General features: G+C 39.2%; 1 protein-coding gene across 1 annotated transcript; it reads left to right on the top strand.

Annotated features, from left to right (window-relative positions):
* Positions 1 to 1,877: 1,877 nt before the first annotated feature.
* Positions 1,878 to 22,904, top strand: LOC115608755 (protein FAM13A-like). The gene is made up of 5 exons (XM_030488075.1): positions 1,878 to 1,950; positions 3,165 to 3,374; positions 5,184 to 5,367; positions 11,137 to 11,272; positions 22,821 to 22,904. Exons 1-5 carry the CDS (start codon positions 1,878 to 1,880, stop codon positions 22,848 to 22,850), a joined length of 633 nt encoding a protein of 210 aa, XP_030343935.1. The 3' UTR covers positions 22,851 to 22,904.
* Positions 22,905 to 24,785: the final 1,881 nt, after the last annotated feature.

Below are 24,785 nucleotides of genomic sequence, written 5' to 3'. Positions count from 1 at the left end.
GGGGGCAGCAGAGGCGGCAGCGAGGAATTTTTGCCCGGCCATGAACTCTACTCACTAGGGATTTAGCCATGTCCTGCCTGCATGTGGGTTGGCATGCTATAAGGTGAGAGTAAGGCTGTTGCCTCTGCGAGGTCTCTTCTCATGCCAGGTGGGCAGGAAAGCCTTAAACCATAGCATTTCCAGACCTCGCCGTGGGATCCTGGGGAGAAGTGAGTGGGCTAAAAATCTCTACTATTTTTAAATTATATTTCCTCTGCTAAGGAAGAGGGAATTATCTCTGCCATCTGTGCTGAACCAGCAGTCCAGTGCATTGATAGAGTAACTCCTGCTTTTCTAGTACTCCACCAAGGAGGTCTGACTCAGTGCCTCTATTTTTTTTTTTCCTTTGTGTGTTTTGGTTTTGTTTTGTATGTACCCCCATGGCAGGGGGGTGGAACTATATGATCTTAAGGTCCTTTCCAATCCAAACTATTCTATGATTCTACCTACCAAATTTCTATTAAGAATTTTCCCCAATTAGGCTTGACTGCAACATTATTTGCTCTATTGTGGCTTATTTCCTAGGAGAGGCTGATTTCAGATTATAATATTTCTATGATAATCTGAAGGAATTGTAATAGAAAACATTGGGTTTAACAGCATCTACATCTTCCATATTTCAAAGGCTGAATGGATCCTTGCTTGTGTGTTTACCAAAATGATTGTGCAGGTGTTATATAAACGTGTATCTGTAATAAGTATACACTGTAGGTCATCTCAAAATATTTTACTTACTGCTGCTAGCAGGCAGAATGGACAGCAGGTAGTGTGAATATCTGCCAACTTGCATTGAAAAACCCCACTCGGAAGTAAATATCAAGCACACAATCAGCATGCTTCAGGAAGCTGTGCTTTTGTGTGTGTAAGGTGCCATGGAAACATCTGATGGTAACATATCCATTAGCTTGTGCAGTGTTCCTCTGGAGGCAAGTGCTGGCTACAAGGAATCCACCTCTACTAGCAGATAATCTCTACCTTTGACAAAATCTGGAGTGAAACTACTGATTAAGGTGATGCCTAGCCATTATGCTATGATAAGTTAATTACAGAAGAACAGCTTTGACCGGACTGCATGGATTTGTGAAAGGAAGAAAGGTGATGGTGTCTTCTGAACAACACAGCTGAAATACTGACAGTCTCCCGCAGTCTAATATGGGAACAAGTGCTTCCCTTTCAATTTGTGTAAGTGAACTTAAATGTGGCTTCTTGAGCCCTTTCTTATAACCTTTCTTCTTTCTGAGAAGACTGTACTTCTTCCCCCAACCCAACTGCTGCATCTGAAGAAGGAAAGAGGAGATATTTAGAGTAATATAGATACTTTAGAGGCTTTTTTTAACACTTCGCAGCTTATATATTAAAAATGCTATAAAGTATGTTTGGTACATGCTGATATCGGTTCCTTTTAGGTAATAAGTAATGCTTCAGCATGAACATCATGTTCTAAGCATGCTTATGTACTGAAAGGGTGAAATAGGTTTAGATGTTTCAGTGCATGTTTGTGTGTGTTCACCATGGCAGCACTGCTGGATGTGACCTTCTCGAGCTCTGGCTTGGGCCTTTACTGAAGGGGTGGGCTTTTTGAGCTGAAAAATAGTTTCCCTATAGTGGTTCAGCTACAAATCTGTAAGAAAGTCTTTCCTTTTTCTTTTTTTTTTCTGAAAACATAGTAATAAAAACATTTAAGAAGAGGCTGGTTTTAGAATGTGTTGAGATAAAGCTACAATATATTAATATCCCCCCTTAAAATGAAATGCAGGTACTGTTAAAATATTCCTGACGCAGAACTGGTAAGTCCGGGTGTTGCCGGTTTGGACTTCTGTTCTCATGGCGGACTAGAAATGGGTCTTCTGCTTTGTGACTATGAGCATAGCCTGCCTGATAGGAAAATGAAGGCAAAATGTAGCACAGTGGGTAATGTCACCTGCTTATAAGGCAAAACAGAGGGGTAGAAGAGGCGAGAAAGAGGATAAGAGAGCAAGGTCTCCTCATGGCTGGGCTGCGTCGCCCTGAGGCACCACTGGTGGGGCTGAGGGGCTCAGCAGGCCTGGCCATGGAAGCTTCCAGAACCACCACGCCCCGATCAGGGCAGCCCCCCTTCCCTCACAGAGGCCCCTCAGTGCTGCCGCAGCCCCTGGTGCCGGCACCCGTGTGATAGCACATGTACCGGGCAGCCTCTGTCCGAACAAGGTGACAAGGCAGCTCCTGAGTGCAGGTTTTCATGACTTCTTACATATATTTTTGCATTGGTTACTGGGGTAAGAAGTCCAGAATAACCAGGTGAGCAGATGGGAACCCTTTACCAGGCTTGTGCTGTGGCCGCTGCTTAAATTCCTATTCTGGCTCCTCTGTGAATCTTGCGTGTTTTATCTTCGTGAGTTGCGTGCAATTTCACATGTTTCAAAGGGCTGGAAGGCTGTGCACCAGCACTTGGTCAGCCTTTTTCCTGACTGTTGGGGCTTTTCTTGAGGCAGGGGTTTTGCAACCCCTTCCTGTCCTAAGCGGGGCATCTGCCTGGACCTGAAGCCCCATTTTCTCTGAAAGTAAGTATAAATAGTTTTTATTAGGATTTACCCCATTGCAGGTCCTGCCTCAGCTCTATAGAAGAAGAATACTAGTATTTTAAGAACATGCAGTAGAAGTAAAATCTGTACTAAGATGCTATAATGAGGACAATAATTTTACCTAAGATGTAGACCTGTGGACCTTAAAATAATAAAAGCTGGTTTCTGCTTGTTGCTTGCCTGTTTTTATTTCCCAGAAATCATTATCTTCTATTCAAGTCAGGCACACAACAAGTAAAGTCTCACCAGATCTCAGAGAAAGAAGCACGTTTGGTGTTCCTCTGGAAACCCTTGTACAGGATGCAGCGCAATGTGGAGTTCCTTTTCTTGTGACGCAGATGGTGGAGTACCTAGAAGCATTTGGCAAGTTCATCTTTTCTTTGTTTGGTCTCTGAAAACTGTTATTCTTTGTTTATGCTGTACTTTTCAGCTGTAACTGCTGAAGTCTGTTTTTACAATTATTATGTTTTTTTAGAGGATTTATTTCTTTTTGAGATCCAGTTTTCATCAAACAGGTATGGTAATGCAGCCATTGCTTACTGTTTCACATCTCTTTTCAAACAGGCCTGGATCGTGTCGGTATATTTCGAATCAGTGGCTCAGTAAATAAAATCAAGGAATTGAAGCAGAAATACAATCAAGGAGAAAAAGTAGACCTTGTTAATGATGGGGATGTTGATTCTGTTGCCAGTCTCCTGAAACTCTTTCTGAAAGAACTGCCAGTGGCTGTTTTTCCAGACAACATCTGTTCTGGCTTGCTAAACACTTTCCAAGGTAAAGAACGAGCACCTTCAAAGCTTCTGTTCTTTCTTTGACAGTGACAGATAATGTGTTCATTGCACCTTCCTGTAAGCAAGGGTTTAAGTTTCCTTAACCTGAGACTGATGTTTAATTGTTTCTGATGGACCAGTCTTCCCCGAACTTGTCTATAACCTTTTTCTCTTAAAATCGCTAGGGCTTTTGGACTCCCCAACATCCTGTGGCAAGACATTCTGCAATCCAATCCTATATTTTTTGAGAAAGTACCTCTTATGCATGCTTTCTTTTTAAATTTAATACCTTACTTGTTGCTGAGATAATGTTTCTGTTTTTAATCAAATCACCATCATAATGCTGCTTTGTATAGCCACTGCCTCACTTCACTCTTACAAAATGAAGCCTCTTTCTCTGTTTAACCTTCCCATGTACAGAAGCCTTTTTGTGTATCCCTGTTCCTGTTTAGTACTTTTTACTAGTTTTCTTACAGTCTGCTTGGACAGCAGTGTGTGGAGCAGCATGAAGTATTCAAATTGCAAAGCCAAAATGTGTACCTACAGTAATACACTGTTTAGTTCCCTACTCATGTTTATAATGGCTGAGCTAATGCATTCAGATGATTCTGCCCAGTGATTATAGTGACAACTAATCCAGGTGTTTGCATACAAATAAGTGGGTTTTGTGGGTTAGAATGGAGGTTGCTTTTGTTTAAACTTCATCTGCTAAATGCCAAGTTATGTATGTATTTTACTAAAAAAGAAAACAAAAAGGAAAAAAGAGTCACTTTCACGACCTGTGAAAGTCTGTGCTGAAAGATCTATGGGTTTTTGCCAGCATCTTCTTTTGACTACCTGGAACAGTCTTGCTGGCTTGTTTTTCCTTGTGTTTTCTTCCCCCCCCTTTTTAAATTTTTTCATATATATATATTTTTCTTTTTTTTTTTTTTTTTTTTTTTTTTTTTTACCGCCCTCCATCCCCTTTTCCATATCTCTCATTAGTATGTTGAGCACCATGAGTGCCTTCATGAGATGTATTTTTTTAGGGCTAAAATTGCCTTTCAGAGAATGATTTGTGATTCACAATGTCAGAGCTACGCAGATGTGTCCTGGTGATCTATGGCGAATTTGAGCATCAGATGCCAGTTTTTGAGCAGTACTGTCATCTTGGTTCTAATAACCAGGAGACTTTATCATACTAATTCTGAACTGCTGATCAAATAGAGCTGTTTGTGAACCCATTTTCTGTTTCATAACTCTTATTTGAAGAACGAGAACCTAGAAAATGCTAAGTATCCCCAATTTAGATTTTTAAGCATCTCTTATGCAACAGTAGTTACACATTTATAGAGCAAAAATGTTTTGAGACTGAGAGCTACCAGTTAGTCAGGAAATGAAGATAATGTGGGGCTGAAAGGGTACAGTTTCTTATTCCTCTTAATGAGATTATACAGCATGTGTGAAATCTCTGGGGGTAGCCAAGGCTGACAATATTGTGTCATATTTAAAGGCACTTTGAAGGATTCAGGTACATGCCTACTGCCTGCAATTCCATTTAAAAAGCAGCAAGTACTAGATGATTCTGTCATAATAGGAAGACTAGCAGAAACAGTCTATGTAAAACTAAATATCTGGAAAATCCATGGTACTTAAATATTAACATATGAAAGTTCTTGTCAAAATTTAGTGTACAAATTCTTTGTTTAGGACACAATTACTCTTTATTTTGCTTTAATATATTTTAAAACTTTCCCTCTTTCTCAGAGCTATAAAAAAGTCTATGATATTGTGTTATTATTAGGAATATGTGTAATTTTCATTTTTTCCCCAGAGCACAAAATCCACACAACAGAATGCATAGAGAACCTGAGGCAGTCGCTCAGCTGCCTACCCAAAGCCCATCAAAACCTTCTTCAGTTCCTGTCTGCTTTCCTGTTAAAGGTAGCAACACACAGTGCAGTGAATTTCATGACTCTGGAAAACTTAGCCATTGTGTTTGGACCCGCTCTGTTCAAGTGAGTACTCTCTATTTAGCTACCTTTATCAGGACTGCTAGATCACACTTTAAAATGAGGCTTTCTGTCATAACTATATGTCAGTGAAAATTTGGAAAGTTAAATGTTTATATAGTGTATTATGGGCAGAGGTAACAATTCTGAGCTGGCTGACCACCTTCATCCTGTCAGGCACTGACTGTACAGGTCCAGCCTCAAGTAAGAAACCATCTGAAGAGAAGAGGCATGAGGGATGGAAAGCTGTTTAATAAGAACTACTCCTCTTTCCTTAGCCAAGTTCAGTGCTGGCTGTAGAGGTTACTTAGCTGTTAACCTTGATTCTGAAAAGCTAAGGCTGACTTTGGTCTTGAAATAGCATTTGATATCAGGGAAAAGAATCTCCTCGATCAAGAAAGAGAAGTAATTTATTCTGTCCTTGCCACTAAAATGCAAGTTGACATCTTAACAGAGGCCAGATGAGCTCAAAAGCAATGAGTGCTTGGCTGAAGCTAGAGGAGGTATGTTTGGGATGATGGTGAGAGGATGCATAATGAGGTGCTAAAAAAGAAAGGGCATAGATCATGCAAGTCAAGATGACAAAGAGCAGCCTTGAGTGATCTGATGATAGAGGATTTTCCAGTGAAGCTGGAATGATTTACTTCTTTATTCTATCCACCATGTTGATACCAGAGGATGTTAAAATGTTTATACCCGTCTTACAATTTGTAAACCCTTTAGTGGATCATAGCTTAACGTGAATGATAAACCAATGCCACTTTGAAAAATGTATATGTTAATAATTAGTATTTTCTATGCAGTAAAACAGCCTTGTTACTTTTCACTTTTTTTGTATGGCAAGCCAAGTAAGTTATTAAGAAGATATATTCAGTTAAATTGGTACCAAGAGTATTAGAAATCAATGGCAGGCGTTGTGTTGAGGAACTGCACTTTTTGCTGCTGTTTCCATAGGTGTCTCTGTGTCTGTTTACCTGCTCTGTGGGCTTATCAGCAGGTCTACCAGCATACAGCCTTCACAGGTAATATAGGGAAAAGGACCGTTACTTTAGCAAAAGTATATCTAGGGAGAAGAATCTAACAATACGTGGCGCGGTAGGAGTTATGCATTCACTCTAGTGAGAACAGGCTTTACCATGGAGGATATTCAGTGATGGAACAAAGTAATTCTACAACTAAACCCTAAGTTCCTTAACATCTGCATGCTAAAGTTAGTAAAGGAGTGTAGGCAGATGAGGTTTACTTCCCAGTGTCTGGCTCAGTTGTGTGGTGATACTTATAAACAGGTAAAACGCCAGAAGGCCTTCACAAAAAATCTGTCCCTTAACGCCCACACTAACTCAACAAGGACTGCACTGACTGTCACTCTTCTGCCATCAGACCCTCTTCACCATCACCGGTGACTTCTGTGCATGCACACACATGCAAGAATATTTTATTGCTTTATCTGCATTTCTAAATTACCTGAATGTGCACCCACTGATTTCTGTATCTACACATAAGAATGCAGTATGCTCCCTTATTGATTGATAAGCTTTTCCAGTTTTTAGGCATCCCACTTTGTTTTTGGAGATGGTCCAGCTGCTTCTAAACATGCCTTTCTGTTTTTATTTTTTTTTTTTTTTTTAAGTACCCTTGTGCTAAACTAAATGCTTGTGGCAATGATCTGACTGAGAAACCTTGAAAACAATCAGCATCGGGTTTCCCTGCCAGTGACTTGTCAAGACAACACAGCTACCATAAATACAAGTCTATGTCTGCCCTATGAACATTAACTTCAGCTTTTTAGTCATTCTGTTCTTACCAGTTCTGGAGAGAAACCAGTAAGTCTGGAGCTCATTTTCTGTACAGTGTATAACTTGCGCTGTCCTTGGAGAGTTACCTTCTAGGATTAAGAAAAAAACCACCTTTTTTGGTAGTTGGGTGGAGCGGAGAGCATTGCAGCTGGCATTTTCTCCCAGTAAGATTGCTCTACCACTTCCTGCTGAGTGACCTGAAGCCATGAATGATTAGGAGTAAGCCATTTGTATTGTCCTGTACAACAGCAAAATTCAAGTTAGTCTAACGTGGCAAACCATGTCTGCTCACACATGGAATAAAGTCATAAATATCCTTTATGTCTTTCAGAGCAAGAATTAGTGCAATTAGTCACCACATTATGAAACATTTGGCAGCCAGAGTGTAGACTCACTATAAAGTGAAACACATTGGGTACTTGCTATATTTGTTCAGTCAGAATGTGAAGGTTATGGAAAAAACAACCCTAGATCTAATCTGCAGAAGTGTATAACCCATGCCGTTGTTGGAAATAACATTCTGAATTGTAATGTCAGCTCCACTTACAGCACTAATTCATTGCAGGTGTTAAAAATGTTGTGCATGTATTCTGGAAATCTGCATTTTTGTGCAATTACTTCTTTCTTCTTTGACATTAAGCAAGTAAGCTAGGTTGTTTATAAGCCTTTTTACTTTAAACTTTTGATCTATTTATATTCAAGTGCAAATCCTGTCTGATTATAACCTGTCTTAATCTGGTGATGCTTTTATTTGTGGAGACCTGTCATGCCTATAGTTTCACTGAAGTGACCAAGTTGGAATATTCAGTAGTTGGTACACAGAGCACATATGGGCCCTGCAGACACAAAATTAGAATATAAAACTTGCTGCTCATTATACCTTGCAAGCCTAAACTGCATACACCTCACAATTAGTAACTATGGTAATTGCAATGCTAAAAATATAAGCCTTAGCACAGGTATTATACTGAAAGTCTAGTTACAGGGTCACAGAAAACTCCTAAATGCTAGGAAACTAATATCACTATGTGAAAAGTGAACTTAAATAAGCTGTCTCTTCTCTTGCACCCCCTTAATTTAATGCTGCTTATATTGAATATTTGACTAAAATCATCTTCATATTAGAAAAATTCTGTTATATTATTACATGTTTCCACTCTGTTCAGGGTGGTGGGACCCAAAGTGGGAATAAGAAAGAAAGGTATGTTTCAGAAAAAGCATAACTGAGTGAAATGTTTTAATTTTACCTTAGTCTCCTTTGTGAACCAACTCCTAATTTCTTCTACTGGCCTTCCTCCCTTATGCTATTTTTTGCCCACGAGATTGAGTTATGCTAGCTTCGCTGTTGTTAAGTTGCTCCACCAGCACCTTTCACATTGCTTTTCTTCTAGATTTTTGACCCTGGCATCTCTTTCTTATCTTCTGAGACTTCAGTCTTAACATCTGCATGATGCAGCTTTCATGTCCATACCTACTTCTAGGTAAGGGAACCAAAATCTCAACTCATAGGTCAAGTATCAGGCTGGCTACTCCCTAGACTTCCTTTGCTAGGCTTCATTCTTCTGTCAACTTCTGTTGTTGTCTTTCTGCTCATGCCCCAAACTATTTATTTCTGTTGCCATTCATCATCCTTCTTGTGAGCTGTTTCATGTCCTGCTAGTCTCTGTAAATGCTGAGGAGAATGTTTTGCTTTGCTTTTATCAGAGATTAACTGATATTACTTAAGTTTCTATGGATACTTTGTTTATGCCTAATCTTGCTAAAGAGATTTTTGCTACTAACCTCAGTAAGTAATTCTGGCATGAGTGCACAAGGATGCTATCCAACCAGCTGTTTGCTTCTACTCGCTTTGATTCATTCTTTCTGTAAATTTGTAGCAAACTTCTGACAGCGGGGAACCTTGGCAGATCTCCTGAGCAGTTCCAAGGCAAGGGACTGTATGGATTTTCTAGCTTGCACTTTGTGGCAAGGCAACTTTGAAAGGTTTAAACTCTAGGAAACCAGTAGATGATTCGTGATGATCAAGTTTTAATGGTTTCTTATTTGTAGCAAGTGTTCTCCTGTGTTTGATTTGCACTCCAACTGATTACAGGTTTTTTATGAAGTGTAGAATATACTTGAGTAGCTGTGCTCTTCCTAGGAACATGTTCCTAGATTTAGCATTGTGTGAACATGGTTCCCCTGTTGTCAGCCTGATAATATAAATTTTGCTAGCAGCAGAAGTATCTGAAGAGGCAGGAAGTGAATATTTTGCGAAATTAAGTGAAAATCATTGTGAAAGGTGGCTACAGAGAAAACTAAAAATGTATTCTCTATATTTGGAATACACACATGTTGCCACCCATGGATATCTGCAGATGAGCACTGATACTTGGAGTCAGCTGTAGGGTGACATCCCAGAGCATTGCTTAGATTTATTTTAGATGAAATGAGAATTGAGCACACAAAACATAGGTTCTTACTAAGGGAACATGGGACCCAAAAGTAAAGTTAGAACTGTTTATCTTCATGAACAACTTGTGCAGTGCTACTTGCTAGTGAGGAGCTAACAGCTGGTAGAAATGAATTTGGGAATATGCATCTAAGTTAAAAAACAATGCTGAAGAAGAAGGCAAGGGACTAAAAAAGCTGCTTTTATGTCTCAACCCTCAGACACCTGTGAGTCGAGGATGTTAATGTTTGGGTAAACAATGAATAATCTCTTAGGATTGTTGTATGCAGGAAAGGCTGTTGCTTGATCAGTGAAGTTTTACATGCAGGCTTGCTTTTTGTGGAGAAACTGAGTCTGTCCTGAGAAGAACAGGAATCCAAGAAGGAGAAATATTAGCCAACCCTAAAGAAAGAAGGGATGGCGCAGTGGTTTATCCTGTAAATCTGTCTATGTTGTACCTGACTATAACTCTGCTTAAACCATCCTCTTTCAAAAAGAACCCAAACTCACGGTCTTACAGAAACAACAGTAAGTTTACAAAAGAAGAGTGTGAATGAAAGCACTTTGACTGGGCCCAGTGTGTATATTTGTACTTTAAAATCCCAAATAATGAATGTACTGCAAACAGAAGGCTGGTGTGTGGATGCCTCCATGTAAGTCTCCAGAGTTTATGAATTTCTTATTTAAATATGAATATTGTGGTGGGTGGAACTGAGTTGGTGGAGTATGGCTGGAGAAGCTGGATTAAGGAGACAGCATTTATATAAATGTCTTCCAGGCTTCTAAATAGTTCATGGGGAATACACAGTTCCTTCAGGGAATGAAATTAGAATTCCATATAAAGAATCCCTTGACTTTAATTGAATCATTCCAGCTATTTCTACTAAAGTGGACAGTACAAATTCCACTTTTATTTATTAAAAATAAAACCAATGAGCAAGAATGAGAAAGAAAGGAAAAAAGCAACCAACCCCCAGCCTGTTATTGGGAGCATCTGGAATTCCACTGCATGATGTGCCCAATTTATAAGTTATTACACTGAAACAGTTTCTTATGTTTGGCTCTTTTTCTAGGCAGTTCTGGTAATAAGACATTTTAGCTATCAAAGTTCACCTTCATAAACTAAGTAGAACAAACCTACTCTCTTCCAGCCCCAGTGCCAGTGAGTGATTGCAGATTTCTGGGGCTTTCTTTTGTCCTCTTCATCCTTGATTTTATGAACTTCATTTCTGAGTTTCTGTCAGGTTCTAGCTATTTTTCTGTGCTACTCAAAGGTTCATCTTTCATTTGCTACTCAAAGGTTGTGAACTGTTGCAGCAAACTGGAGCTCTGTCACTGGCAGGCTCCCAGTGTTGTGATCCCACCAAGTTAAGTCTGTCCCTGTCCCAACAATTGCTTGTTGGAAATGAGGCTGGAACTCCTTTTTATCAAGTCACCCATCTGCCTGCTTTGCTGAATTATCTTGGGTGCTGGGGGGCTCCCTAGCTGTAGCAACATTAGCCCCTGATCTGAGAGCTCCTAAACTTAATCTATCTCCTCTTCCCTTAGGATCCCTGTCAGTCCCTTGGCTTGTGAAGAACAAAGACTTTACAATGGCCTCCTGCTGTATTTGCTTCAACACCATGAGATGCTTTTTGTTGACCGGAACCCTTGTTTCTCACAGAGACAAGCAGATGGCCTTCAGGTAAGAAAGTTACGTGAATTGGTTCAGCAAGGGATCAAAAGTGCTTCATTAGGTTGGAACTTAGAAATGGAAACATAGTTGTTTACACCTAGTATAATTAATGATTGTAGCTTGTTGCCAGCAATGTAAATATTCATCATATGCCTAAGAAGGGAAACATGAGTGCTTAAGATTCTGATTTTGGGGTGGGGGGGAAGTAAAAGGTCAACAATAAAATCCCAAGTTGTTCCACTTTAAGTATTGTAATGCTGAGCTTTTCAGATCAAAGCCACTGGATTTTTCCTCAAGTGAAGCACTTATTTTGTGTGTCTGTTTCGTTGTACATTGGTGGTGCAGGAAAGCAAAATCAGAAGGGGGAAAACCCTCTTACCTTTGCAGAACTCACTGTGTAAGTTTCAGCCTCTCCCTGGGCATATTCTTTCTAAAACATTGTTAGTACCTTGATTCCTTTTTTGCCTTTTTTTTGCCAAAAACCTCCTGGTGGAGGAAATATGATAGGCAGATAAATGCTGGTTTAGGAAGAGGGTTAGTATAAGTCTTGTTTTCGGTTTGTGATCTGATGTATCATCGCTGCCTAACTTGAACTTGATTTTTAGAAAAAGACATGAAGGAAATGTTGTAGCAAAGCCTACAGTTTAATACAGCACCACGCAGTTACCACACATCCTTGTGGTTCGTGACTAGATTGATAGCAGTGTGCCAAATCAAGTGAAGGAATATGAAAGAGATTTGCATTGCATGTAACTGTAGATCATGCTGCTCATGTTTGTGACTCCTTGATTTCCTGGCTTCCTTCTCCAAGTATCTCTGTTATGGGAAACCAGCAGACTTCTAATACAAAGGCAAATTCAGTATTTAGAGCATATTACATATCCTAAACTGAATATTAAGACTGTAACACTCCTTGGAAGCTCTCGTTTAAAATAAATCCTGTACAGCCGTAGCTACAGACAACAGAATGCACTGATACAAGGATGTTCCTGAAATATTCTTGCTATGTCACAGGACATGGCCCAAAATCTAAGCCTAGGGTTGTTTCACGGAAGCACAGTGTTGGAGCACAAACCTCCAGCTCCTCTTACTCTCTGAAGATGTCCCATGTCACTACCACCTTTGAGAATTCCTGCAATTTATACTCAAATAAGCATGCAAGATCAAAGTATTAGCTATCCTATTGTATCTGCTTCTGCCTGCAAAACTAGAAGCAGCATTGGCAGCTAAAGGAAATTGGAAAGGTATTAGAGAAAGCAGAAAACCTGGCTTTCTATTGCAGGCTTTTGTTTTAGAAGCAAGTTCACTCTCTGCAATTCTGTAAAATGTCACAGTCTGTCTGGGATTGTGGTGATGTGGGAAAGAATTCTGCTGAAAAGGTCCTTTCAAGTTCTTTAATAAAACCTCAGACAAGGCATAGCCATGAGGCACTCTCCTGCCCTGAGGTAAGCTTATGAAAGAAATCCCATCTGTGGGTGAGAAGGGAATTCAGTATTCCGTGGTTGATCTTGGTTTTGTAATTTCTGGCAGGAAACCCAGCACATTGGATAGGTACCCTTCATCTTTCATAACATAACAATTGCTCAAAGTCCATTAAACTGGAAACATCAAAGTTAGGTTTACAAACTAAACAAGTTAAAAGTGCATGTTCTAGTTCCAGCAAAGCAAGCAAAAAGTAAAATAACAAACCTGGCTTGGATGTCTTCTTGGTTCCTGGAAATTAAACTTGCTTTTATTGGCTGTTTCTCATGAAGTGTCTTACAGCATTTACACAGATACTGACATTTGGACTTCTTAATTCCTGTGATTTTTTATTTTATTTTATTTTATTTTATTTTATTTTATTTTATTTTATTTTATTTATTTTATTTTTTTACCTGATTAATTAGCTTGCGAACTGCACTGGTACTAAACTGATTTTTCTGTTTAGCTTAAATCATTCTTCAAAAAGAAGTTAGACACTATGATGTTTGTTTTGACCTGAGGCCTCTCTTAGATAACTGTGTTTAACCTGAAGCATATTGCTAGCTGTGATGGATGTGTACAAGATGAGCTTAACTTTTATAGTGTAATTAAATTATGAACCAAATCTTGCTAATAACAATTTGTCATGTTGTTTGCCCTCATCGTTGTTCTCGGTAGAAGTTGACTATGGAACACTTTTGCATCTAGTCCAAGAGTGTGTTTTTCATATCTCCTTTTTGTGTGGAAGCCATAAATAAATCATTCCTGAATTATGCACACTATCTTTGTCTTGCAACAGAAGCATGCCTTTGTGGGGGCGTTCAAGCCACTGCATGTATCTCCATTAAAGCATGGGATTCATTAGAAGAAAAGCCTACACCCTGAGGATATGAGCCTCATTTCTTTTCTTTTATTCTTTTGTCCTTTTTATGCACGCTTCACTATATAACAGCAAGGCTGCAGGGACTGCCTATTGATTGGATCTCATGTAGCTACTCTTTACAATCATGGAACCCCATTATAAAGGGATTGCAGAGAGCCAGCGGGCTGGGGAGTGGAAGCTGGACAGTATCCTAAACCTGCAGGTTGACCACAGACACCTCAGAATGAATTTCTGAAACTGAAGCTTGGTTTGGAGTTGGTTGTAACAGTGTAACTAAATATTTCATGAAGACTTTATCTACTCAAATTATGGTTTTGTTGGGAAGGCTTTTGTGCTTTGGAGAGGTTTGTCAATCTTGGGTTTTTACCCTTTTTGAAAGAGGAAATGGGCATTTTGGCATTAACCCTGTTCTGTTAAAAAAATGTGGCGCTTCTCTCTCATCTGAAGTTGCCATAATAAAGAACTGTGAACTGTCCTCAATTTGGAGGACAACAATAATTTAACTGATATTTTCCTTTGCTAATTCTATGCTTGTGGAATTAACTGAAACTTTTCAGAACGAATGAACAACCAAACAGGCATTATCTCATGATCTACTAAACTGAAATTTCCAGGTTAGATGAAATTGTCTGCCAAAATAATTTTTCTTGGATAGGGGAATATAGTTCCAATTCCTATTTGTTGCTATTAACAGTTTTTCCTAATTTAAACTGGCATAGGTCTTCATTACTTTGTTTCATGTAAGTTCTTTGCTTAGAAATGATAACTTTTAGTTGGATTTAGATGTGAACATAGCAAATCCTGTGTATACCACGTGAACTGCCAGGATATTTGTCAATGTTTCTGTAGGGATTGCTGTTACATTACAGAAAGGCTTCTTCATATTGCTTCCCATTCCATAGAAAAACATGGACTCATTAAATATTTAGTTTTAATTTCGTATTTGAGTACTGCCCAAACCAGAAGACCAGGTAAAAAATGTCATACATTGAAGATCAAAGTAGGACCTACATCCCACAAAACCTGTGGCTGATAGATTGTAAGGATGTATTATTTTTTTTCTTCTGGGTAAACAGTGCAGAACATTTTACTGACCGTAGATACAAGAATTTGATAAAAACTGCTGTAGCCTAGGCAGGGACTCCAACCCCTTTCTCTGAGTTAGTGGGGTTTGCTGCTATCTACTCTTTTCTCTTCCTCCTCCCCCTCGTCCCCCCCCAGTATGTGTATTTTTGTAATTTTTTTTTTTCTCTGGGGAAGGCTGCACTAGGAGAGCATATTGACAGGAGAGAGAGTGCTCTGTGTGGCATGAAACACACAGTTGTCTCTGTTTTACTGTAACAAGCAGCCTGAGCACAGAAGAGGGAAGCTGGTCAAACTGAAATCCTGAGATTTTTTTACTGCAATTAGTAATACAAGTGCAGAATTCAGGCAAACACGCTGGCTGATTACACTGCTCGCTGTCTGTCATTCAATAATGATAAAAAGTATGTAAGAGGGGAAGTTTTTTCTCAAGCTGGTCACTGATACAGGCCTTTCCTGGCTTGGAAAATATGTTTTACAGGCTGTAGAGAAGCCAACTCAGTAGAGACTCGTCTTTGTTACTTCTTGGTCTCTGAATGTCCATTTTTAGTTTTGCTGTGAACAGAGCATATCAAAAGCTCCTACCATAGCCAGTCAGGCTCACAGAATTTATATAGGTTACAGATTAAGGAGTTTTATCTGCAATTTGTGAAGGAGAGTAATACCTGATATGTTCAGAGCCGTAGCCGGTTGCTCTGCTTACTAAGATCAGCTACACTACAAGGAAGAGGATTAAAATTAATCAGCTAGTTTACACATTAGGAGTACACAGATTTCTGCTTTCAAAGGATCCGTGTAGTCCTCCTCCAATGTTTAAAAAATTTACCACAACACCTAAACCTAAGACTCGCAGCTCTAGGATTTTCATGTGTCTCATGGTTGCAAGAGGATGGAGCTGACAGCCTTTTCTTCCACTTGGTGTCAGCATTGTTTTCTCTCACTCCAGAGCTTGAACGTAACTCTCTAACATGTTCTGAGTACCTATCTTAAAATTAGGTGTTACATTTCTATTTTTATAATGTATCGGAACATCAGCTTGTTCCTTCCTCAAATAATTAACTGATATCACAGAGGCATGAAGGAAGGGTATGAATTCACCTCCAAACCATTATGAAATGCAAACCTTTTTTATTTTATGCTTGTGTCACCTTCCTTACCACAGCAGGACTAACAAGAAAATCTCATACCACTTTTGTGTTCCTTCTCTTTGGCGTGCATGAGCAATTTGATTCATTTACTGACGAGCAGGGTTTTTGAAAAAACGTCAGAAATGAAGTCTTTGATAGGAAAATCATCCCTTGTGAAATTAGAAGTATTTTACTGAAAGGCTCGTGTTATATAAGCATCAAAATATTTCAGCCTTTTTACTTGTCATTGGCTGTAACAGTAGTGGGGGAAACAAAAGGATATTATTTTAAACCCTTTGTGGCTTTTCATTTCATGCAAGGTTAGGGATGGGAGTGGGAAATATATTCAGAAAAGCAGGCAAGAAATATGGAGTAAAATACAACATGAAAAAACATTTCACTGTCAGGAAAAAAGAATCAAAATAAGAAAATCCAATTTTTCATGTAACTGTAGTTAATTGTAGTTCATTTAATTGTACTTGGTTACAGAGCTGTGCAACACTGAATTTAAAAGGCATGTTCTGAAGGAACAGATTCCCCTCAAGCTGCCTCTCCTACCCAATCCCCCGGCAATTCCTAGACTGCTTCGTTCCTCTTTAGTTTATTTTACCTATTCTAACAGATATGCAAACATCCTTTAGAACTTAACACAAATTGAGAGAAGAATAAGGCTAGCACTTTTCATAGCTGTATGCAGAAAGGCTTGGCTGAATCTTAAAAGCATGTTACAGTTCCACTCTCAGTTTACTTGGGGTTTTGCTGTAGAGCAGAGTCTGCAGAATTTTTTTTGTTTCAAGTAAAAAGGAAATGCATATTCATGAGTCAGCGTTTCTGCTAAATAGTTTCCAGAACTATCAAACTAAATAGTGGGTACCTTTTCATTTTGCTATGAAAAAGGAAAGGGATGAAATATGCCTGTAGTAAAAATGAAAATGCAATTGAGCTAAAACCATTAGAAACAAAAGGAAATGTATGGTGAATTTTCGTGCTACACCTGTTCCCCAGGGTTCATGGTTACAAAAATTTAGTCCAAGTTGTCCTGATTTACTCATACTTTAAAAAAATATATTTTTTAAAAAAAAAAAAAGGTCAAGGGAAATATTTGTGAAAAAATGGGGAGGAATAAGTGGAAAAAAAAGCCTGCAAAAGTGTTATGGAAAAACCAACATGATATTTAAGAAAGTTTTAATAAGAACAACTAAACACCACACCTCCATACTCCTTATATGCTTTTTTTCCAGATGCATTTCTAGTCAGTTCAAAGACCATTTTTGATTTAAACAAACATTACATCAGTTTGGCTTTGCACGTGTGGGTTGGCTTGTGGGGCTGGTAACTTAGATGGGTGCTTGAAGCTGAGGTTCTGTCGACAACCTTAATTCTGACCTTTGAATTTTTACTGACCATCTGCTTTAATTGGATGTTGCCTTATTCCCAGAGGACTGCAGATGTGCATACGGGGATTCTGGCTATTAAAGAAATGGTCCAGGCCTTAAGCTGTTCTGCCAAATGGCGGAGTAGTCAGCTGTGCCTGGAGATGATCATGTTAAGTGTTTTAGGCCAGGTTGGATGGGGCTTTGAGCAACCTGGTGTTGTGGAAAGTGACCCTGCCCATGGTATGGGGGTTGGAACCAGATGATCTTTAAGGTCCCTTCCAACCCAAACCATTCTATCACTGAATTTTTCTGTAAGCTCTTAGGACAAGGAAATGCTTGAGGGACTGATGATATTTGATCCGGCATTCCAGTATGAAACTGGACCTTTGCCTGGGAGTGCTGGTGTCACTGGGCTGCATGCGAGAGCTGCTGAAGGGGTACACCTTTCAATTTCTTCAGGAGACTCATGCCAGCATCCACACCTGGGGAGCCAAATCCACAGGTTAAAACTAATCTCCCCTCCATCTTGCCTGTGGGGTGGGCAATTGAGAGGTTTGCCACGATGAAGGCTGCTGGGATCTCTGCCTGGCATAGGCAAGAGAGGGACCTGGGTGCTGGGTCAGGAAAAGGCTGATCCATCCCTGTGTACACCCTGTAGGCAGGGGAATGATAAAGCTACAATAAGGTAGCTTTACCATTTACAAGACGTAGGTGCAAGTAGAGGAGGAAAGTAGATGACAAGGGGGGTTCTTTAGCTTTAGGATTTTTGTGTGTTTTATTTATAGTCTTCTTACCCTCACTCAAGATATTAAGCTGATTGAGACTATATTGGAAGAAAAAATATTATTTGAAAAAAATATTAAAAAAAAAATAAAGGAGAGAAACTTTTTAGTCACTATCAGAGAGTCTACACGATGACTTTTGTATCATAGAGTTGCATTGGAGATCAAGTGAAGAAATTATGCTTTATAACTCTTTATCTGATATTATTTTAGTTCTTTCTGATTTTATTTTCAAGCTCTCTGGGAATTACATGGATAGCTTTGAGCTTCGCAATCTTTTTCATTGGTCAGTACAAGAGGACTATGCAGCAATAATAAACAGTGAGCCGAATTAGGAAATATGCAGCATGCTGTAACTCAAAACCGTTCAGCACTTCTAAAAATATGTTTCTTTTTTGCGTAGTTTCACTAGGAAAGTATACCAGGCAATCTACTGTTTAGTTGCAAGGAATGATGGATGAACAAAATATTTCCTTGATTAAATATCTGATCTGATGCTTTACTTTTCTTCCAACTCTTGCTTTCATGTCCTTAATGTTTAGTCTAAGAAAATTCCTAGTGGTTTTGCTAATCACTTATATTCCATAACGCTTTTCATGCTTAACTGAAGTGCTGGTTGGGGTGGGAGGTGGGAGAAGAGGAAGATGAGCTGTGTTAAAAATTAATATTAGATGGGCTGTGGAGTAAGGAGCTGTATCTGTTTAATTACCCTTTGCAACCACTAAGCACGGTTCGTGTTAAAAGCTTAAGCAGCTTGTGACAGACCAGCAAGCTGCTGTATTCTAGATAATCAGTGAGCTGTGCATGCCTTTCTTTTCACCTGCCCTTAGTAATTTCTGTGTTACAAAGAAATAGTCTTTTCTTCTTGCAAGTTATCGAATAAAGATTCTTCTAGCAACTTTGTAGTTGCAGGCAAAAAACTTGTCAACTTAAACCAAAATCTCTTTCTGGATCTGCCTGGAGCGTGAGTTAGTTATTAGCAGCAGAAAATAGCGTTGACAGTGTGCGGTTGTCATGCTGAAGGGAAGGGATGCCATCCAGAGGGATCACGACAGGCTTGTGAGGTGGGCCAATGCCAACCTCATGAAGTTCAACCAAGCCAAGTGCAAGGTCCTATACCTGGGTCGGGGCAATCCCAGGCACAGCTACAGGTTGGATAGAGAAGAGATTCAGAACAGCCCTGTGGAGAAGGACTTGGGGGTGCTGGTCAATGAGAAACTGAACATGACCTGGCTTCAGTGTGTGCTCGCAGCCCAGAAAGCCAACCATACCCTGGGCTGCATCAAAAGAAGCGTGACCAGCAGGTCAAAGGAGGTGATCCTGCCCCTCTACTCTGCTCTTGTGAGACCCCACTTGGAGTACTGTGTGCAGTTCTGGTGTTCTCAACATAAAAAGGACATGGAGCTGTTGGAGCAAGTCCAAAGAAGGGCCACGAGGACGATAAGGGGGCTGAAGCACCTCCCGTATGAAGACAGGCTGAGAGAGTTGGGGCTGTTCAGCCTGGAGAAGAGAAGGCTGCATGGAGACCTCATAGCAGCCTTCCAGTATCTGAAGGGGGCCTACAAGGATGCTGGGGAGGGACTCTTCATTAGGGACTGTAGTGATAGGACAAGGGGTAATGGGTTCAATCTTAAACAGGGGAAGTTTAGATTAGATATAAGGAAGAAGTTCTTTACAGTGAGGGTGGTGAGGCACTGGAATGGGTTGCCCAGGGAGGTTGTGGATGCTCCATCCCTGGCAGTGTTCAAGGCCAGGTTGGACAGGGCTTTTGGCAACATGGGCTAGTGTGTGGTGTCCCTGCTGATGGTAGGGGGGTTGGAACTAGATGATCTTAAGGTCCTTTCCAACCCAAACTATTCTATGGTTCTAAAACTTCTTTTCCAGCGTTCCTTATCCCCTGTATTCCCATGGTAAAAAAGTTATTGTGCTCTCTGACTAGAGAGCGTAAGTAGATGAAATCTAAATACAGATCCATGTAAATGTCATTCTTTATAAAGTCTAATTGTTTCCAACATTTATAGCAAATCCAGATCCATATAATTTTCAGTCTTCATGAAATCTTTTTATTTCTGAAATCTATAGCAAATCAGGGAGGATATTAATTCATTTGTATGCTTAAAATTCACAGATACACTGTTTCTGAAAACTGTGCTTAAGGATCTCCGAAACAATAATTTTTGACAAATGAAGAAACAAAACCCCAAAGGAAAACCAGACAACTTTGCAAAGCTTTGCTCTGATTTCTGCTTTTAAACCCTTTGCTAATATCTGAGATACATATTTCTAAATGTGGTTGCTGCATTTTCCTCCAGTGAAGCCTACTTTCTTTCTTTAAAAGAGAAAAGTTCTTATTGAGTCATAATCAAAGAAAAATATAAAAAGCTTTCTGTGCAGAAGGGCAGCATTTTTTATATTATTAAGCTGTCTCTCTTGAGAATCTTGGCACTGCCACAGCCTCTCTAGAATGGAAAAAGAAACTCTTCAAAGAAGGATACGGTAACTGCAATTAAAGGACAGGTCAACTCCTAAGAATACTGAGGGGAATGATGGATCTCTTCAACTTCTTCCACTTAATAGATTCTACAGTATGTAATGTTCCTTTCTTTGAAATTTTTATAGAGCATGGGATTTCTTTTTTAATCAAAATTAACTTCAGAGTTGAAGGGCTGCTGCTGTCCCTGCATGGTTTTCAATTATGGCTTTTCAATTAGTTGAAAAGGGAGTAAAAAATTGTTAGTGGAAAGTAGAAGAATAAATTCTTTGTTATCAACTTACAAATCACTTAAATGAAGAAGTTGAGAGTGATGTCCTCATCTCACCCTGCTGTGACTCTTAAACTGAGAGCAAAACAGTAATTCTGGAAACTGCTACAAGGTCCTTACGTTTCCCTTAAAAAAAGGTGATACATGAATAATCTCTTTAGTAGCATAGCTCTGATTTGAGTAGTTGATATGGTGGACATCCCTGGGTAAAGCCACTTTCAACTCTGGAATGATCTTATGGAGAAGAGAATACTATTCCTGAACCAGAGTACTTTCAAGGCATTTCACAAGATGAAATATTTAACTTATGGCAGAGAATGTAGCACACCCTTGACAAAAAATATCAGCTTATCTTTTTCTTGTGCTCTATACATGCAACAGGCAACCTCCCACCACAGCAGAAACAGAGAACACGTTCCATTGTAAATAATGCTATGCCAGTCTCATTACTCTAGGTGGTGCTTAGATATTATCATGGGCAGGCTGGAATATCTTCAGTGAACTGGAACAAATGTTTTGAATTAGATAACAGTGACTTCTTGAAATTTTTACAGGGTATCTTCATTTTTTCCTTAAATAGGCAGGAAGTCAACAAATTCTGTCCAAAAAAGTTTGCCATGCAAGTAAAACCACTTGAGGGTTTGAAGGTACAATTGGGTAAGCCCAAGATGTTTGTGTTATCCGAGGCAGTTATTCCACAGTAATCCTTGGAACACACTGGGAATAAACTACGCACTTGATTAATTCACCAATTAGTCGTAAAGTAGGGATAGTGTTATTTTTCTTTCATTAGTCTGATGCTAACAGATGCTGTGCAGGACAGTCCAGTGCTGTGCAGAAGTGCTAGTACTAATTCCACATTACTTGCAGGCTGGATAGAGCAAATTAGTTTGGACTAGCTTTTTAGTTGATGGAGCTGCTTTCAGTACCTGGGATAGTGTTGTCACTGCATATTTGTTTACATACATATGTACATACACACATACATGTTCCTGAATGTCTTATGCATATATCAATTGTTTTTAAATGATGAAGTAAAACAAGTTCAGAGCAACTGGCTGCTCTAAGGATGTGCCCAGGGAATGTCATGTAGTTTTTTTAAATTTGCATGTCAGGTGGATAGGAGTTCAAAAGGGTGACAGCAGTCTCAAGTAAACCTTTGAATAAAAGATCTTAAGTGCCAGGAAAAATACTGGATAAGGCTTCTTCAATATTGTCTTTCTTACTGAAAAGAGTATTAAAAAAAAGAAAGGAAAAGAGGTTTGTAGTGCCTACAAAAATTCTATATCTTGCTCTTGCTGTTTCAAAGATTTAAGACCTGATCTGAAGTGTAATCCAGAAAAATACGTCAAGAGGATTTGTTCAGAAGCATACAGTGCATTGACATCAGCAAACTCTTATTATGACTGTCATGTTTCCTATCTTGAAGCTTCATTCTAATCTTCTGGCAGCATTCAATTTCAGTGCTTTCCATTTTGATTGAATTAATTAGTGAAGTTTGGATGATTCCCCAATTGTGAAATTGCCAGAATTTTTTAACAGAATGTTTTTAAAGGTTATTTTTGCCCTAGTTAGTAACAAGTAGGACATCTGTCTGCATTTCTGTGTTGTTTAAATTGAAAATACATGGCCCATTTGGAAGCAGAGAAAATGGTAAAAGAGAGCTCTATTTATGCACTTATCTTGCCTTTAAGTTAATCTCCCATTACTAGTCTTGAGCCTTTCAGGTTGCTATAGAAACCGCCACAGCCTCCAACTGTGATTCTTCCAAGACTTAATTGCATTCTGAATTTCATACGCTCTCTATTAACCACAGCACTGGCAGACACAAGCACATTGCAGAATGAGTTGAATTAATGGTTCAAGATGATGTATGCATTTTTTAAATATCATGTTTCCATATCCCTTTTCAAATTTTCCTTTACCAGCTGGTTAAACTCTTCTGTAACATGTAGTGATACCACAGGGAGAGATTCTTTCTGTTTGCTGCCACTGTATTTGATGTTTTCCAGTCTTTGATGCCATCAGAGTAGCTGCAAGAGTCATTAGTCTTAGAGGCTTTTTTTTTTTTTTTTTTTAGGATAAGTCAAATTATTTAAGAACTTCCTGAGCTCTGCAGAAGTTTTTCTGAGACTTCTCCTTCACCTCTGTGAAGGCAGACATGAAAGTGCACGCTTGCTATCCAATAGCTCTGGTAAGCTTGTCCTGACTCAGTGTTCTTTACCACATGATTTTTGCTTGATCAGTGTGGGTCAAAAATGGACAGTTTTTCAGCCAGGCCTGGTATTAGCTGGAAAATATCTGTTCATCAAAGTAGAAACCCAGTATAGCTGTATATAAGGGTGGTCAATATGGCTTTTCTGGGAAACATTTATTATATCCTTGATGGAAATTCTTATCAAAACTGGACTGAGACTGTCTCATTCAACTAGTACAACCAAATCTCAGAGGTTTGTTTTCCCACTTGCTTCTCAAAACAATGATGCTGTCAGTGCAAATACACTGTTCTTACTGATACCGTTCTGCTTTCAGTGAAGATGAACATTGGTTAACATCACTTTCCTCTGTGTTCAATGGATGTAAGTTCAGAACTTCATAATAAAAAAAGCAATGCCGCTGTTCTCTTCTTGCAGGAAAAGAGGAGAGAAAATGTGTCACAACAGAAGAAAGAGAGCAAGCAGTGTATGTTTTTCCATCTCCTCTATCTGTTAAGCCCTCTGTCTCAGCTCTGCTTTGCTTGTGCTTAGTAAGAGATGGGGAATAAGAAAGACACCTGCTGTGCACTGTTGTTCTTGGATCTGGGATGTTTCCATACTTGTGCTAATGCTGGCCTACAGATGTATCTCTATCCTCATTGGAAGCATCAAAGACACTCCATAAATGGACAAAGTCAGGCTGTTGCTGACAAACAGGGCAAAGTGAGAATTTCACCAACAGGTCACTTTAGAATGTTCATGCACATTAAGTGATGCTTTTAGACACTGAACATCTGAAGACAGCTTGAATATACCCATTATAAGTTTTAAACTTTTCAAATATCCTTTCAAATCTGTCACTTTGTGCTAGTGTTTTTCATGTGGTTCACTTTTTTTTTTCCCCTTTTTGTTGTTCTCCATTTGTGCTACATCACTTGAATTATGTATTGATAGTTGCCTGTGAAAGTCTTTGTAATTAAGTCGGGTAAGCCAAGGTAGCTTTTCTTGCCTCAACCTTATTGCTAGTATCCCTCTGTATTCATGTGGGAATTTTGGGGCTTTTTTTTTAGCTCTTTCTACAAAAAAAAAGATCAATTAGAAAAGACAGAAATTATGACAATATTGTCAGAATTAATCTGAAAGAGTGAAGGCACTTTTGCAGCACTTTTTTCTCCACGCTCTTTCGTTTTTCCTCAGATCCTTTTTCATTAGCTACCCATTTTACACTCCTTGCCACACCGCAGTGCAATTCTTGTCTCAGTATTTAAATCTCTTCCACAACATCTCAGCTTTTCTTTTTAGCTGCTTTGTGAGCTTGCATGTCAGAGAGCTGGATTTCCCTGCCAGCTCTGGCTCAAATTGCATTTCTCGGACTGCCCTACAGAATGTCAATATATATTCTAAAAACCTGCGTGTGCTGGAAAACTTCCTCAAATATTCTAAAACCACTTACTCTGGGATGGGATTCATTTGGATTTGAATATAAATAAATATTGTTTGTTGGCTTCTTGTCATTCTTGAGAAGCCAGATAGTTGCCATGTTTCCAAGTTTTCTGTCTGCATGAGCTATTTTCCAGGCAGTGACAGCACTTCGTTTACAGAAAGCACTGCCTGCAATGTAGACATTCAGAACAAAGACCATGCCTATCAACTGGACAGCCCAATGTGTGAGCAGGTAGTGGGCTTGACACTGGTTACACACAGTTGCTAGCAATCTTAGTGAAAAGATCAAAGTCTGAGATGCGCCAGTAACAGGTTGTTTCACTCTACTCCAGAACGTATTGCAAAAGCTCCCCTTTTTTTCCTTTTTTTTTCCCTAGAAGCCGTAATTTCTTAGGATTTCTGTAGTT

The sequence above is a fragment of the Strigops habroptila genome, chromosome 5 (assembly GCF_004027225.2).
Source record: "Strigops habroptila isolate Jane chromosome 5, bStrHab1.2.pri, whole genome shotgun sequence".
Lineage (NCBI taxonomy): Eukaryota > Metazoa > Chordata > Aves > Psittaciformes > Psittacidae > Strigops > Strigops habroptila.
The sequence above is the reverse complement of the archived record's forward strand: the minus strand, read 5'-3'. Positions and strand labels throughout refer to the sequence as shown.

What these genes read in the sequence shown, in the direction of transcription:
- LOC115608755 (XM_030488075.1), top strand. Translation starts at nt 1,878, where the DNA reads ATGGGTCTTCTGCTTTGTGACTATGAGCATAGCCTGCCTGATAGGAAA. An exon ending in GGCAAAATGTAGCACAGTGG is followed by an intron (nt 1,951 to 3,164) that starts GTAATGTCACCT and finishes CTTTTCAAACAG; the next exon opens with GCCTGGATCGTGTCGGTATA. An exon ending in TTTGGACCCGCTCTGTTCAA is followed by an intron (nt 5,368 to 11,136) that starts GTGAGTACTCTC and finishes CTCTTCCCTTAG; the next exon opens with GATCCCTGTCAGTCCCTTGG.